At 46.9% G+C, this 17,537-nt stretch overlaps 1 protein-coding gene across 1 annotated transcript; it reads right to left on the bottom strand.

Moving 5' to 3' along the window:
• Window positions 1-2,034: 2,034 nt before the first annotated feature.
• On the bottom strand, window positions 2,035-6,809 carry LOC144102653 (uncharacterized). Its single transcript, XM_077635867.1, has 2 exons — window positions 5,590-6,809; window positions 2,035-2,341 (listed from the first exon to the last, which is right to left on the bottom strand). Exons 1-2 carry the CDS (start codon window positions 6,807-6,809, stop codon window positions 2,035-2,037), a joined length of 1,527 nt encoding a protein of 508 aa, XP_077491993.1.
• Window positions 6,810-17,537: the final 10,728 nt, after the last annotated feature.

Below are 17,537 nucleotides of genomic sequence, written 5' to 3'. Positions count from 1 at the left end.
GTAATCGTCAACATATCGAAAAATGAGCGAAACATGCCGACTAGAAAGGGGTTGCGCGAAGCGCTGATCGAATGCTGATAAATACATATCTCAAAGAACAGGTGTCACAGAGGTTCGGATACAAGTACCAGCCTTCGGTACAAAAAATCTGCCATTGAATTCGATGCCAATGGAAGCCTTACAGATCGGCAATGGCTCATTCACAGCACAGTCACCGAGTGACTATTGCAGAAAGAAATGATGATGATGATGATGATTATGGTGGTAGTGGTTTTTATTTTTTTGGCGCCAGGGCATCTCAGGCTAAAGAGCGCCAAACACAAGGCTCCTGGTCGGCTCAGGCTAAATTTTGGCACATGGAAAACTCAACACCGGGTGTACAGGGCCAAATAGAAACGAGTGGAATAGAGTCGGGTGGAATGTCCTCGGGTGGTGTATGGAGTCTAAAAAATTGTGGTAAGACTCGTTACATATAAAACCCGAAGCCAGACAGCCTGAAAACCACAATCCTTGCTTCTGCAAAAAGGGCGAGGCATCTGGCAGCTAAGGCTAAGCTAGGCTTCCTCCCCAGCTATGAGGAAGGGCTCAGGTTACCTGGAATAACATTGAAAAAAATTGGTTTATGGGGGTTTAACGTCCCAAAGCGACGGAGGCTATGAAGGAAGCCGTAGTGAAATGCTCCTGAGATTTCGACCACCTGGTGTTCATTTAACGTGCACCAACATCGCACAGCACACCGGCCCCTAGAATTTTGCCTCCATCGAAATTCGACCACCGCGGACGGGATTGAACCCGTGTCTTTCGGGTCAGCAGCCGAGCGCCATAACCACTGAGCCACCGCGGTGGGTCAGACGGCGTCAAAGAAATTTCACACTTGTGGTACGCGTTTCTTACGGAGACAATTCGAGCCCACGTGTCTACATCTCCATACCTCTGGGAGTGTCCCAATTATCCACAACCACGGATTCAAACACATTTCCCGGGGCTGTGCCTAACTAATGGCTGTTTCGGGCTAATTTTAAGGCATTGACAAAAGCAAACTAAACGCGATAGCAAATTTTGTGTCTCACCGGAAGGGAGCAGAAGACCACGGAAAACAAGTGCACACAACATTGGCAGAATAAAAAGCGCTTCTTGTAGGCCGTAATGTGTCTCTTACTTAGTCCAGCAAATGTCTGCTTCATTGATGAATACCAGGTGCTCACTTTGAAAATGCCGCATGCAAAAACAGTTATTGTCCATTTGGTTTAATGCGAGAGCCGCACTCGCATTACTTCGCTCGTTTAGCGAAAACACCGCCGTTGTCAGAAAACCGTGGCAGAAACGCGCACGCGAATGACGTCATCACCCCTCCCGTAAGTGTTACTGCCGCCGCCTAGACAAGAAAACATTCATCGAACTGTGGAATGCGACTCTCCTTCTCCGAGAAGGTTGTCCAGCTCCGCGATAAATGGAAACAGGTTTGGAGCCGCCCCGCCTCCCTGGGGACTCCTCAGCCAGATAACAAAGCAGATCGTGCTCAAGACGGGAGCCGCTGGCCACTTCCACCGCTTGCACTGGGCGAGAGGCCACTGTCCTCCTGGCTGACTTGGTGAGGTAAGTACATGTAAAAAGTGACGTGTCACCCTATCAAAATTCGCTGGAAACGATGCACCATATTCACGTATTCGTAGGCGTATTCACGTTAACGAGGCTACAGATTACAGTAAAGGGAGAAACCCCGCCGCCATCAATTGACCTTCAGCTTTCGGAGAGGAATGTTGCGGCGCTGGGGGGTCTGCACTGTTTAAAGCTTAAATAGCTTGCGTCTACGTCACCAGGCGAGACAGCAAAGCCTGGGCGGAGGAGGCAGCTCAATGCCGAAGAAGTATACGGGACCTTCTCAACACAGTGAAAAGCGTGAAGTTAGGTACTCAACAGCTCAGCGACAAGTAATGCTCCCACATTGCCTATTAGAATTGCTTATGCACCCCCATAAATTTCTGTGAAGGCAGAACAGCGTCAGTATAAAACGGTAATAATACGAAACTGCAGTCATTGCGGCAAGAACGCCGGGAGCACTTTCGTGACCACATGGTCCACGAACAGGTCGCGCCGGAGCACCCTCCAGCAATGCTCGTTCAGGTCGTCGAGCTGCGTCGCCATATTTTCCCTGGCGTGGCACACGACGCTGCCGCGAACGACGCCAGCCATGACCATGAAGGAGCGCATGTCGTCGAACGCGCGCAGTGCGGCCCTCAGCTCAGCGGCGGCCTTCTCCATGGAGATGCATTCCACCTCGGCGAACACTTCCAGCAGGGCACGATGGCGGAAGACGCGTTCCATGGCACAGGCAGTTATCCTGCGGACACAGCGGACGGTTTTGCGACGAGACAACAGACTGAGTTGTGACGTGCGCTTTCGAACAATGGTTTCCCTAAATGACCATCCACGAAGTGGCCAGAAATCTGATTTGATTTGCTGACGGCTTGTCACCTCACACCACGTCACGATTTCGTGTCAGGTTATTTCCTGCCAAAGTCGATGCGGACGAAAAAGACGGCACCTGTTTTGTAGCGAAAGCTACACTACGCTGGCCGGAGTGATTTCGCCCGACTTGGCCATCTGCTCTTACTGCCCAAGCGCGAGTTTCGCCACAGGTGCGCTGCGCGTGACGTCACAGCTGCGCCACCGACTCCGCCGCCTCGCCCTCATCCAAGCTGCGCGGGGACGCCACGATTAGCTATGCGGCTTACTGCGCATGCGTGTGGGGTCGAATACGGGAGGCGGTGCGCTCGGCCGTCAGTTACAAGCCATGTAAGGAGAAAAACCTTGATCGCTGCGGCCGCTTTCGCTACGTGTACTACGCATAGTAGACCTAAGGCACCGCTAATTTTTCTTGCGGCGGATAAAAAAAGCATTTAAAATACAAAGAATCTTGCATTTCGAGTCACTTTTGTAATGCTCGTACTGCATCTGCTGCATATTGGATTTTCCCTAAATTGGGCGCTTCCAGAGCCTGATCAAAGAGAAATATATATATATATATATATAAGCCGCTTGAGATAAACCTGGATGAGTTTTCTCCTGTTTTCCATCGCTCCTGTTTGCCCTCTCCTGTGTTCCATCGCTTTTGAGTCAACTTAAAGCAAGCGCGCCGTGACGCATAGTGACCTATAACTTGTAGCTGCTAGAAACAACGAAATCGCATAAATGAAGAGAAGGAAACATTTCCCAATTCTAGGCGTCCTAAAAAGTCAGTTGCCGACTAACAAATCGTGTCTCTATATAGTGACGTGACTTACCTTTTCAGAGGGGCCGACTGCGTGTTTCCTGTTTCCTTTTCAAGGAGGTTAGCACGAACAAGATCAGGCAAGGCGACAAACTCAATCAGTGCGTAAGTATCAATGATGAGCGGTAAATTTCAATGGCGCAAAGGCACCTGCGGCCAAAGAACGTCATGACAAGGCGTTCTCCGCTAATCGAGGTGGAGTCAGCGACCCGTTTACCAAGCATTTCACCCTGAAGAAGCCGGGCATCAAACCAGGACAAGCTTGTACCAAATGTGTCACCTCTGCGTACTGACAGCGCTGCAGATAGAAATCGGCACCTCCCGAATTCGAGGCGGATTATCAAACCACTAAGCTAGCCCTGCGGTAGCTGTTAATTGAGCTGCAGACACGAATGAAAAATATCGTACGAGGGGATATACATACATAATGAGGCATCACTGGTTTAATATTTCGCTCACCTCCTAAAGCGGGATACCTGCAGTGTGTTTCGTGCGTGTTCTACACTTCAACCAGTCATCGTGATGGGTTCACTCGTGATGCATTCCAGCACGCATTACTGTAAGAGGGTGGAACGTATGCATCCGTCTGCGTTGCTTTGAACTTTATCTACGTGTTGCCTCCGTCTCCGTGAATGAGCGACGCGGGGACCGTGTGCAGCAAACATCCAGACCTAACTAGGAAATTGTTTCAAAACAACATGCAAGGCAGGGAAATGGACACGTTTTTGTGTGCCACATTTTAATGCACCTGCACACTACTACATCAAATGCTCTTGTAACTTTATGAGATCGTCAACAGTCCACTGCAGCGAGGCAAACAACTAATGAGGAACACGATGCGCTATCTATTCCGTGCGTTCCTTTCACTCTTGCACCTCAAGACATTCAATTTGAAGACACGCCGGCATTCCAACCTTCCAGCGGCTGTAACCTTTGTCGCACTAACCACTTTTTTTTACCCTACAAGAAAAAAAAGCCGTCATTTGCTGCGAGAATTAAGAAGACGGGGTTAACGGAAAATATTTCGACCGGTTTCATAAGTGCACATAGCAGCGATATGAATAGATTCCCGCAAATAAGATGGCTTGTAAAACAGCGGTCATCTTCATCATCAGCAACAGCAGCCTGACTACACCCACTGCAGGGCAAAGACTTGTACCCTCGCGGGTATCCTTAGGGCCGAAGGCATTATAGAGGAGACTGGTTGCATAAAATTTAAAAAACAACGCACAGTGCAACAGAATAATTGGTGGCACAGAAATGATGGCTTCTAACCCGGTCCTTTGACACCTATGGTCACCATACCCCCCCCCCCCCCCCCCCCCCCAACACACCCCAATGTCTTAATCTCATCCGCTCAACACTTTCTGCCACCCGCTGCTACGCTTGCCTTCTGTGGGAATTCCCTCCGTTACCCTTAAACATCAGCGGTTATCTTGCCTTCTCTTTGCATGGCCTGCACAAGCCCATTTCTTCCTCTTGATTTCGACTATAGGATGTCACTGACCCGCGCTTGATCCCTCACGCATTCTGCCCGCTTCCGGTCTCTTAACGTTACACCTATCATTTTCTTTGCATGGCTGGTTGCGTTCTCGTTAAGTTAAGCTGAACGCATTTATTAGAGCGTACGCTGGACGTGGCTCGTTCCTTCACTAGCATAAAAAAATTCGTCGTTTTCTCTTCTATTCTAGTTTCTGCGTGTAAGAATAAAGCGGCTCTGTGGAACTACCGAAAAATCGCTATTTCAGACATTTCACCTTTGTGAAATTATCTCCCAGTGCCTAACCCTGCCCAAAATTGGCAGCCCCGGAATTCAGCGATAAGCAAGCACACTTGCTAAGCACCTGATACTATTCCATGGCTGCTCCGCTACACGCTCACGACAGCCGTTCTATATATACCCACACGACCACGCGGCTGTGAGGTGGTATCACATGGTGTTGCGGCACCCCCATCGGATGTCATCACGTGGCTTCACATCAACACATCGTATGTTCTTAAGGTCAAACATCAACCCAAAGATAGCCCATTGTGAAAGGTTAAAAGTCAGAGGTCAAATATCAGAAGTTAGACGTTAAAAGCCAAACTATAAAGGTCGGAGGTCAAAGCTCAGAGGTCAACTAAAGGTCATGAGTCAATGTCAGTTATCAAGGGTTCGGCACTATAACTGTACCACATATGGTCACACACGACTAACGTGGTTGTGCTGAAGGTCGTCCAGTGTTGTTCTCCGACCTACGCGACGATTGATTTACCTTGCATAGTGAAGCTGCTCGCTTCAATAATCCCTGTACTGTCTTTGAAGAAGTCACACGTACCTTTCGAGTCGAGCTCCCATCCGGAACTGAGATGCGCGTGCCACCAGACCGCAGTTGCGCCGTGCCGTGTCCGTGACAGCGAACGCGTTTGGGTCCGAGTGATCGAGGAACTCAACGCTAAGCAATGTGTAGTTGCTGGCAATGCCTCTGGACAAGTGCTTCGGGAAGAGGTCCGACATCCGTTCTTCAACAGTCACACCGAGCCTTGTGATATTATCACTGCATCTGATAACATCGGCCAGTTTTTCAATGTCTTCCGCCTTCATTATGTTCAAGTCTATGTGCAGAATTGAAATGCTCTGGTTTCTTGAGAGCGACTCGATGGTGGCTGTCCAGCTCACGTTTGTATAGTTCGCAGCCTTATCGGTTGCAGACACAAAAAGACGCAGCGTTTTAAGCGTGGTTGTTACTCCGATGAGGCTGGCGATGGGAGACAAAGGATCCACCTCAGTCGGAAGCGGGGAGATGCTCAGTGTTAATGACGTCACATGACTTACAGCAGAGGCCTCGGCTGTCAGCTTCTGAAGTTGTGCAGCGTTGTCTTCACAATCAGCCTCGATGTCGACGAAGCTCTTGCACCGAATGAGGCTGAAGTTGTTATCGTAGAGGGAAAGATCCAATGCAGGGTTGAAGGTAACTCTCTCTTCTGCTCCACTTTTGCAGATTAACATACAGAACTCGTTCAAGTCAGACACCGACATTTCAGCCCAACCTACGGTGATCATTTTGAGTCTCTGCTTCCGCGATAAAACTTCGAAGAACTCCAACCACTGCGGTGGCCGCCAGATCTGAAAAGGCAGCGTCATTTCTTCAATGGTATCATTTCTTGTAAAACTAGGTACCCAGCGATCACAATGTCCACCCCCGTCAATGACGCACTTGTAAGCAGGATGAATGTGGAAGCTGCGAAGCACGGTGTTTTTTGCGAACACACTGGCGATGAGGTCGAGCGCCTGACTATCGACGAAAATTTCGTCCAATTTCAGACTGAGGATGCTTTCGTTATCGCGTAGAGCCCGCAAAAAACTCGTCCCGCAGGCATCACGAAAGTCGCAGTCTCCTTCAAGGCTCAGCGTCGTCAGTGTGCCGCTGTTCTTGAGATATTCCGAGAACTCGTCGCCGCAGTCGTCGGAGGCCTGCTCCAAAAACGAGAAGCTTAGCGTAAGCTCTCTCAAAGAGGCATATCGGGCAATCGCAGTCAGGAGGCCCGTTGTGTCCATGTCGTCATTCGAGAGTCCGGAAATATGCAACGACTCCAGCGCGGTTGTTTTCTCCAGAGTTGACTCGAGCGCTTTCAGATGTGCCTTGCGGACCTCTGCTTGGGTTGTGTACCGGAAGTGCCTTAAATTCTTCAGCGACGGGATCGAGTGCAGTGACGACATGCGCAATGCGCCGAAGAGGAGAAAAAGGTATATTACTCTATATTCATGAAACTAAAACTCTGCCGCGGAATTTGATATTACACCGTGGAAACCGTGTAATGACGTTTATCTGAGGTTTGCTTTCAGCATGAAAGGCGGCGTCGTCCTCAGACCCGTGAAAATTCTTGCAAATTTAACGACTCCTTAAGCTTCAAAGCGCCATGCCTGAAGTAACTAGCCTCCCTACTGTTGTGAGTTCAAACATTTTGCGACACAACACAACAGTAGTCCTTTTATCACTTGAACGAGTCCTTTTATCACTTTATCACTTAAACTTAAGAAATCGACCAAAAAACTTTGCTCTAACCATCGACAAAAACTATACTCGTTGGCGTATATTTCTGATACTAAAACGTGCTTAACCCTAATTGGAGTTATATCTTAAAGTTACAATACAAACCGAGGAATTGGCAAAACATTTATCTTCAAAAAACGAAACAGCGCAACTGAAACAAAGAACCCGGCAAAACAAAACACGCATACAAGCGCTGAACTTACAACTGGCTGTTTAATAAGAGAATTGAAAAATTAATTAACAGAATTTAAAATTCGCCGAACAAGTTCACGTTAGCTTCAAAAAATAAAACAAACATTTAAAAAATTGATGTTGGCTTAGCCCTGTTAGGCCAGGATATACGTAGCGTAAGCACGGCGACATCTGGTTCCGTAGAGTTAATATATGAAAGGACCGCATTCAGTACATGCGCCTTTATCCACGTTTAAACCTTGAGCCGTCGTGGCAGCGTCTGCGCCTCAAACGCCAAAGGCCCTGGTTTGATTCTCAGCCTCGACACAGGGTTTTTTATTCAGCGAGTGTGCAGGGGGTTGACCACTTGGTTGGCCATGTGGTCGGTCACGTGGTCCGGAGCAGCTGCCGGCGTCGCAGCACCGTGGCTGGTCACGTGGTTCGTCACGCGGTTGGTCACGTGGTGCGGTTTCTAGAGGACGCGCAGAACGGCGGCGGCTGCTCCAGCGCGCCAGCTGTGCGCCGTGTAACGTCACTACTCCTCGCGCATGCGCAGCGCGGCTCTCCAGGAGCCACGCGAAACAGCTCAACCTCGGCCAGTGTAGCTTATGCTACAATAATGACTCAACTGCTGGTTCGTAGACACTTTCAGAAGTCCTATCTCGCGCTTAGGCAAGGCCATAGACGTGCTGCTTACACACGAGCCTGCTTCTTGGAAGATATGACATACCTCTGCTATTTCAAACACAAGTTGGTCGTTGTGGCCATACAACACAACAGTCAAACACAGTTGTCTAAATCGGAAGCGCGCTGGCAACTTTTGCAATATATGACAACTTTCGATGAACCATAGAACCTAACTTAACCTAACCTAACCTTTGTTATTTATTATTCCACTATACTACTTATGTGAAAAATAGCTGAAATAACAGAGGCGCAGTTTATTATTTACAAAGACCATAACATGATTTGGCCTGCTTATAAACAGCCTGAGAAAGAATTTTTATCTTTCAAGAAGACAAATGCACCAGATGAGTACGCTCATGATGCAAGCCTACAACTGTCATCACAAAAGTGCAGTTACATCTATGCTGAAAACCAGAATAGAAAATAACAATTGGCAACGAAAACAGTCACGCTAAAGTTGGGAAATCAGGCATCGGAAGAGGTAGACGAGTTGAGAGTCCTTGGCATACCCATTCATAAATCTTTCAAAAGAACACAATGGCTTCATAGGATGAAAAAAGCAGCAGCGACTTACTTGAGCTTGACCGAACGCATTTAGTCTAGGGAGGGAGGAGCCCGAACGGAAAAGGCAAGACTTTTTGCATAATCACCGCTTCATCCTAGGATACTATATCAGGCCCAGCTTCAACCACCGACGAGTCGGTAATGGCCGGAGTTGTAATCAATAAATAGGAACGCAATGCGCGCCATCACGACCTTACCAAAAGCTCCCCCCCCCCCCCCCATCTCGATTCTGCAGCAATTTGCACAGCTGAACGCACTGACAGAACTCATTGAACAGCGAGAGGCAACAAGAAATCCGAAGCGAGAGTACGTTATAACCATAGCATCCTTGTACAATGGGGTGAGAGTGCAAACACCTGCAATGGCCGACCCCCCTCGAAAGGAAATCAACAATTACGACGCCACCAGACGACTAAACTTCTTCGTAAAGAGAAGCCAAAAACGCGACTAGCAGTTGGTGTGTACGCTAGAACATGTATTGCCTGTACGGATGCGTCGATTATAGATAAGGGTGGTAGAACAGCAGCCACTAGCTCATCCCACAGAGAGTTAAACGTACATGAATACGTATCTAACCACTCGGACCCGCTAGTGGAACAGCGTCAAGTCTGCGCTGCTAAGACCAGCTTCCTGTCACCTTCTGTTCTGCACCTACTCGCTCACTGCCCAATGTGCACGGAACTCCCTAGGACGTCCTGTGTTCTGCGTTTTAGGACGTTTTTCGGACGTCCTAAACACGTCCATGGGAGTTGAAATGTCCTTTGGGTGCCTTTCTTCTGTCGCGTTAGACGTCAACGCGCTATTTTTTAATGTGCCAAGTCATGTAGTGGCAGCCAAGGAGACTAGAACCTCTAGTCCTTTATTCATGGTAATGGCAGCTCCAGAAAACAATCGCTAGAAGTAACGACAAGTTCTAGAAACTTTAAACGACACCAGGTGTCGGGCGGCTTCGTTCAGCAGGGGCAAGCGACATACGCAGCGCCCACGTTGAGCGCCCCCCCCCCCCCCCCCCCCCCTTCCCATGCCTCAAGTGCGGGGCAATGAGTGCGAGCGGGCGTAGAAGATGTGGCAAACTCACAGGAGCCGCAAATAGGTGCATCCCCACATGCCGATGTACCAGTCGGCGTGTTTGTACCATCCTCTCGTAGTCACCTGACGAACAGAGCTGTCGGCGTCCATTACATTTTCCCAGTATAAGGGTTGTCGTCCAAGTACTGGTCGATGCCCCCCACTGGAAACGAAATAGAGAAAAACGAGGGAAAGGGCGTTAATGTACTGACAAGGAAGCGCGAAACAACGGCATACAATTTTTGTTAAGGTTGCAGAAACGTTACAGAGCACTAAAAAAATGAGGCAATGCTGAGGCCGCGATCGAATATCGAGCGTTAACACACCTAATATAGGTCGCCGGCTCGAATCCATGCCCGAGCTACAATCTAACTTAACCATTACGTTTATGCTGCACGAAACGTGAAAACGCATCCCACCAGCCCGAACTCGAACGACTGCACCGCATTGTCAATATTGTGAAGACGTGCAAGTAGGGGGACATAGGTCCCCGGTTCGAATCCCTGCCACGAGTTAGTCTCTAACTTATACAGCAAGTTTATACTGCAAAAGAATTGTATGACACCGTCCGGAACATTCTTGGGCAAATGGTTGGCCCACAAATTTTGCTGAAATGTCGGGACAAAGTGACCGTGCTCGGACGCCTTCCGGGCCAGGTGTTACAGGGAAGACATTAAGTAATCCTCAAAAATGTATTTATTTGGGGGGTAAAAATGTGCCTTTGCGACATAGCATTCCCAGTGTTGGCGGACACAGGTAAGCAGGTTAATTTTATTTAGTACGCCGATTAACTAATTTTTAATAATTAATTTTTAGCTTAGGCGCCTAGTTGCAGTTAGAGATTTGCAGCCGGTCATTAGTAATAGCCATATCAGCTATAATTTAGAAATAGCGATTACCCTTGGCACTGTGGCCCGACAAAATGTTGCTTTTTTGGCTAGTTACAGGCACTGGAAAGGTTGCTTTTACTGCATGCTTTTCGAAAGCGCATGTATTCTGGCACGATGTTGACAAATTTTGTCGAGCCACACGCCGAGGATATAATCGCATTTTCGAAATTCTAGAAAATGATATGGTGATTAGTAACGACCAGCTGCAAATCTCTAATATAAACCAGTTGCCTAGCTTTGATAGTTAAAAAGTTAATCATCAGAAATTAGTTAACCAGCTTACTATAAAAATTCACCTGCTTTCCGGTGTCCACCAACACTGGTAATACTTTTTCGCGATGCCATATTTTTACCCAAAAAAACCTATTTTTAAAAACTACTAAGTCTTCCCTATAACACTTGGTATATGCCGGTTCAACAAAGTTTAGCTTCGAGTTGTGGCGCTCAGGCAGCACGCTTCCTCCTGTTATTATTGCATTCCATTATGCAACAACCTCGGTTATCAACCAGTGGGTAACTGTTTGCGTTAAAACGCATTATGTTGAGACCCGAAACGCGAGAAGCAGAGCTTAACTCTATAAAAAAAAGCATTACATATGCATTGCGAGGATTGTGTCTGAGATTTTTTGCCACTGTTTGCACAGTACTTAAATGTTAAACTTGCGAAATTTTGGTATAAATCTGAGATAGCTCCTGCTACAGGTAGCTTGTTTGCAATCAAAACGAGTGCAATCCGACTCGTGCAATTTGAGATAGATTTCTGGGGAACACACACATTTCATCGCATACATTCCTTTATTGCCATTTTAACGCCATTACTCATGAGAAATGCTTCCTTTATGGCTGTAAAAGCTTGAGAAAATATTACTCTTTCGAAAGTATGAGTTGCATGTATTTGCTGTATACCCTTACAAACATTTTAAAAAGTCTATAGAGTGTCCATAGATATCTGCCTATAAAATCTATAGAATCTCAATAGATATAGCCTAGAGAACAGTATATAGGCAGTATAAATTCTATAGACAGTCTATAGACAATCTATAAATTTATGGCTATTCACTTTTAGTAGATTTTAGTCTATAGGCAATCTATAGACTATGAATAGACGAAAATAAATATGTACAGGAAGGCAATATAATCCCTAAGAAGTATACAGACTGTCTATAGACCATTTTTGTAAGGGTTATATCGCTTAAGGGCTGCCATCACGTCGATTTCTAGTTTTGCAATGCGAATTTAAACTGTACACACTCGAGATTGACCTATGGCCTAGTGGCTTGAGCATCCGCCTCGCTTGCGGAAGGTGCGGAGTTTGATCCCCAGTGCCGCCGGAAACGAATCGGTGATACAATGGGTACAAGCTCTCCCCTGATCTGGTGCTCGGCTTATTTAGGGCGAAATGCTTGGGAAATGGGTCTTTGACCCCATCTTGTGCGATGAAAACTACCTTGTACAATGGCGCTCTTTGGCTAAAGCTGCCCTTGTGCCATAATTCATTCATCACCACCATCTTCATCATAATTGACCTGTTTATTCTGTGTAGGTTACCTCACCATATTACCCACATGCTTAAATGTTTAGCTACACGCTATGGAAAATGCTATTCAGACATGCGCAATGGTCGGCACGATGGCATTCATCTCGCGGTGGCAGGGAGCTGTACCGCTGTGTTTCTGACGTCATCCACATTCCATCTTCTTTCGCTGCTCCGAAACACTTATTTGATAAACGGCCACAATATTTGTTCCTGAGGTCCATCGTTCTGTGAATTCCTCTTTTGGCAACCTTTCCCTTACGTCACATACTTCTGCAAATCCATTCACCCCATCTTCGTATTCTGGTTGAAGTGCTTTGGAACTCGTAAATCACGAGAATATGCACCCTGATTAAGGAAGTGGCAGAATTTGCGGCTAGAGCATTGTCCAACTGTCGCCGCGCTGTCATTCATAAAGATGTCATAAAGGTGTTTAAGGGCACAGGGTAAGCCCTATACTTCCCATGCATTTTAGGCCATGTTGAGGTACATGTTTCTCACTAACTAATAACAGTAGCCTAATAATACATATATCATTGTTTGCCAAATTTTGTGCTCTTTTTATTGAACTAAAATATTTGAAATGTGTTGAAAATTCGATTTTTAATAAAATTTTTTCCGGTAGTACACAAATCTGGCCTTTCTTTGCGCATTTCAAAATTCATAACAGAATAACTGCTCAGTGAAATTGCTTAATTCTAGTTCAGTAGTTGCAACACTTATGTAGATGATTGCAAAAAAAAATCAGCCGTCTGTCTTGAAAGGCATTGGAAATAATGGTACCTTTGTAAGAAAAAACACTGTTTTGAGATAATAGAGCGTAAAGAGAAAAAAGATGTGAAAAACCATTTTTTATTCGCAGAAACGCCTCCATAGTAATTGGTTTATTAGCCCCCTGCTTCGTAGTCACTGTCGCCGTCATTTTTTTGCTTTTCGGCTTGTCGTTTTGACTGTCGGGCCTCTTTTGTAAGCTGTCGTGTTGCTCGGTCCGCAAAGTACATGCGCTTATGGTCAGCTTCCCTCAGCCACTTGATGGTGTTGCTCCCTGGGTTCAATCCACACGCCTTCAAAACGTTGGCCCGTGCGATGCTACCATCACTAAATGAAAGAACAGCATCCAGTGTTGCCATCCGTAGGGTCCGAAGCCTAACAAACACATTCCTTGGCGCGCGTTCCCAAAGAACCTGGTTGAACGACTCATTTGCATTTTGAGTTCGCCCATGCAGGCACTTCTCTAGGAGCTCAGCCTTCGATAGCTCCCTATAAATGGGTTTGATAGCCTCCAAGACAGATGCAGGCAAACTCTCCTCGTGGAAAAATGGCTTGCCCTCTGACTGACTTCTGTTGAAAGCACACCACGTATCAGGTCCCTTTGGGCAAAGTCCATGGAATGGGTCATCGTCTGTGGCCGATAAGTGGAAGAAGGTTGCCCAAACGGCCTTTCGCATTTCATCTAGGTTTCCTACATTTCTTCTGATGGCCAAACCATGGAACGTCTGGAGCTTGTCTATTACTGCATCAGTCAGTCGGCCTCGGCCCGAGAGGCTCTTTCCATCAGAGTTTTCCTGCTTTGTTTCCTTTTTTTAGCCTTCGTAACCTTGTGCCCATCCTTTTTTGCACGTGCCCTATGCACTCAACCTTGGATATTTCAACGGAATCACCATATGGCATTTGTGCCTTCACAGCCATAAAAGCCTTGCTGTCACCATCCCCAAGGTATTTGACGTATTGAACGCCGTGAAGCTCCTCACTCATGCCGAAAATTTTCAGTGCTCCTGCGACTTCCGTTCCACCGCTGGTGCCTTGGTAGTTGCTTTGGCACACCTCTCTATGAAGGGGGTCACTGTTTGTACCCTTGATGCTGCACTTTGGACAACGTTTAGACAAAACCTCCACATCCAGCACTTTCCCAGAGTCTACACTGGTCGCAGAGACTATGCCGTTATTGGAAGTATGGCCTCGCTTCTGCCGGCTTCCATCAAGAGCAACTGCGATGTCTTTATCCCCCTCATTCAGCTGCACAGCTTCGTCAGCTGCCCTTTTCATCGACTCCTGAGCAGCAGCTTCGATGTGACCTAGAAGCTCTTGATTGTATTTCGCAAACTTTGTCGGTGGCTTAGGAAGGTTTAGCATAGCACAGAGTATATTTCCTGCAGCCATTCCCTTACCAATGGACCTCAAGGCATACACTAGCCTGAGGTTGGCTTCATAGAGGCCAGAAGTAGTTTTCTTCGACGTCTCAAATCGTTGTGCGGCACTACACACTTCACAGTTCAAACTGTAAACGCTTGCAACACCTACCCGTTTTGTCACAATTTCGATGAGCTCAACACTTCCACCGCACTCTCTGCACAAACAAATCTGTGTAATTGCGGCACAAATTCCGTCCATGTCCATTAAGGCATATTGGCTGCTGCTCTGTAGCACACCCTCTTCCTGGAAGCACAGAGAAAATCTTGAAAGCTTCGATGTCGAGGAGCTGGTGCGTTCGGCGTTCGGGATCTCATTCGGTCGTGGACATCCTTTTGCTTTTTCACGATGAGCGTAGCGGTTGCCGTGAAATTCACGCCTGACGAAGGCCTTCTTTGCCCTGGGCATCTCAACTTATCAGCAGCAACCAACACCGGCACAATTTACAATACTGATCGAAAGGGATAGCACTCGGACGCATCTGCATGAAGGTTGCAGAAACGTGGAAAAAACGTGCAAAGCGCCTCAGGATTGTCTTGGCTAAAAAAGAGGAGCTGTACAATAGTTGCCAGACATTGTTTTATATGTAGCTGATTTTAAACAAGTTTTGAAATCAGGTGGTGGACTTTTTGGTTGAAAAAATTGACGTTAATCCTGAAAGGGGGCATGGTCGCTCACTACTTGGTTTCGGAAAAAGCGTTTTTCAGCTGTAAATATGGCTTTCTGAGGAAAGTGCGATCATGGAACATGTGTAGAAAGAATTGAACTTCTAAAATTCGAAAAGAAAAAAAAACGACTTTTTTCTAATTTTACCTTACCCTGTGCCCTTAAACGGGCTAGAATTATGACTTCCATGTCGGGAAAACACCTTACGTTCGTCCGTATCAGAAGAATCGGTAGGCAGGCGGCAATGTTTAAGGAGGGAAATGGTTATTTTTACTTACAGAATTGAGGTGAAGGGAGATAAAAAGTGGGAGAGATAAGACTAAGAAAGAGGTGGAGGCTACCGGTGGCGGGTGAGGGAATGTGTGAAGAAGGTACGGAGTGTAACATTATTGGACTGGATCGGGAGAGTGCAGGAGAATGGTGATTGTCGCTCGCAGATTGACGAACTGCATGGCACCACCAGCTCGAACGGTCTGAACCCCGCAGCTGTTCTGTCAGAGGGAAACGCCATTGCTAACGCGTACTCTCCCTCATGAATGCCATTGATTGGCTAGAATTTTTGTCTCTTCTGTTTTTCATTTGATATCGCTGAATAACTGCAACTCTAACCACTTTATGAAGCTATTGGGTCTATGCTAGAGGACCAATAGCCCCAGCTGGGAAGGCGTTACGTCGACTTTTTGCGCATGGCCCGATGCCTGCAAGAGCTGACTGTCTATCGTGTTTATTTTTCTCCATCTTTTTATGCGTTATTTGTTTCACAACATAACCACACTTTTTGTCGCCTTTTCGGATTCTCAGTGCCTTCGTTTACATGTTTAATTTTTTGCAAGGCCTCTGGCATAAATCAACATCTGGCGCCCCCCCCCCCCCCCCCTTCAGCCTAAGCTTAGTAGTTATGCGCCTGGCATAACTTGCCTTTCTGTTTAATAGCTTCCTAGTTGCTTACCTTTTGAGGTTTTTTAGCCCCCCCTTTAGTTATTTTGATTGGCTTCAGCCTGTGATAGCCATGCTCGGGAGGTAAAGCCTCGCCTTTGTACTGGCTTGTTTTATCTTCCCATCACAGGGAGATAATCCTTCGACTGCTGAACAAGTCCTTGGCTTTTCCCGCCTCTAATGAAGATAGGTAGCCCACGTGATCTGCCTGGCACTCTTCATCTAAGCTGCTTTCCTTAGCCGGACAGTGTCTGACTTTACTCATCTCTGTAAGGGGCTTTACGTGCCCCCTCGTCCAGATGGCTTTCATTCACTTTATACAACCGACTACTTCATTTCTATACGCGTAACCTCGCCGTCTTGGGGCTTTTTTCTTTCGGCGCAAATTTACTCGAATTTTTTTCATCTTTCGGCCACATCTGTGGCGATTTTTTCAGTACCCTTGCGTGCGAGACGCCACGAGCTGAAGGGAAGTCGATATGCGCTCTGTACTTCCTGGAAGAAAAACTTTCGAGTCTTCCTTTGTTTTTGTCCTTTCAGAGAAATTATGATCGGTGCTATCTCTTAACGTCACTGTCAAGTGAATCAACGCGCACAGGGAAGCCAAGTTTACGATGTTCTTGAGACCATACATGGCCTCTCTTGACACACGTTGGTCGAAATCGATTTTTTGTGTCTGCTTCCTGCATTTTGCTAGTATCCAATTGGGTTCTTCATTACTTTGGAAGTTTGTGCACAAAAACTAAGAAAAGTAATTCTGAGAAATATAGAGCGTTCGTCAACTCAAAATCTTCCAAAATGTTGAGACCGCAAGCGGGCAGAGTCGGCCAGGGTGCAAACGCGAGTTAATGACATCATAGTCGAAATCAAGGCGAAGAGATGGGCTTGGTCAGGGCATGTAATGCGAAGGTAAGATAGCAGCTGGTCCTTAAGTGTAGCGGACTGGATTCCAAGAGAAGGCAAGCGTAGCAGGGCGCTGCAGAAGGTTAGGTGGGCGGATGAGATTAAGAAGTTTGTGAGGATACAGTGGCCGCAGCTGGCAAAGGATATGGTTAATAGTAGAAACATGGGAGAGGCCTTTGGCTTGCAGCAGGCGTAGTCAGGCTGATGATGATAATGATGAATGCACCGGGAAACGAAGTAGTAGTTTGCACCGGCTCTGACTCGAATCCAAGTTGGTTCTTCTTGTATACCGCCCAGGTTTCAGTTTCGTTCTCTCTACAACATGTGCTATCATCATCACCCCTTTTCTCTCTACTCGGGAACCCACGCCCTCTGCCGGAAATACGTCTATCCGGGCAGCCGTCTGCGCCAGTTTGTTTACTCTGCCCGGATGCCGGAAACATCGGTGCTGCGATAGGCCTAATTTTTCTGGGTACACTCCGACAACTACTTTCAGCATTTTTCAGTTATGCAAGCTTAATTATCTGCCTCAGGTTCGTTAAAGGTTTCGGAGAATGTTCACTTCAGTTCGCGGAGAAGGGTAGCTAGCAGCATTTCATGCTTAATATTACTTGCAGCCTTAG

This window comes from Amblyomma americanum, chromosome 8 (genome assembly GCF_052857255.1).
Source record: "Amblyomma americanum isolate KBUSLIRL-KWMA chromosome 8, ASM5285725v1, whole genome shotgun sequence".
Classification (NCBI taxonomy): Eukaryota; Metazoa; Arthropoda; class Arachnida; order Ixodida; family Ixodidae; genus Amblyomma; species Amblyomma americanum.
This window is presented reverse-complemented; position numbering and strand designations above follow the sequence as displayed.

Coding starts and splice junctions, on each gene's coding strand:
- LOC144102653 (XM_077635867.1), bottom strand. CDS start 6,809: ATGGACACAACGGGCCTCCTGACTGCGATTGCCCGATATGCCTCTTTG. Junction 2,342..5,589: donor ATGGGAGCTCGACTCGAAAG/GTACGTGTGACT, acceptor CTGTGTCCGCAG/GATAACTGCCTGTGCCATGG.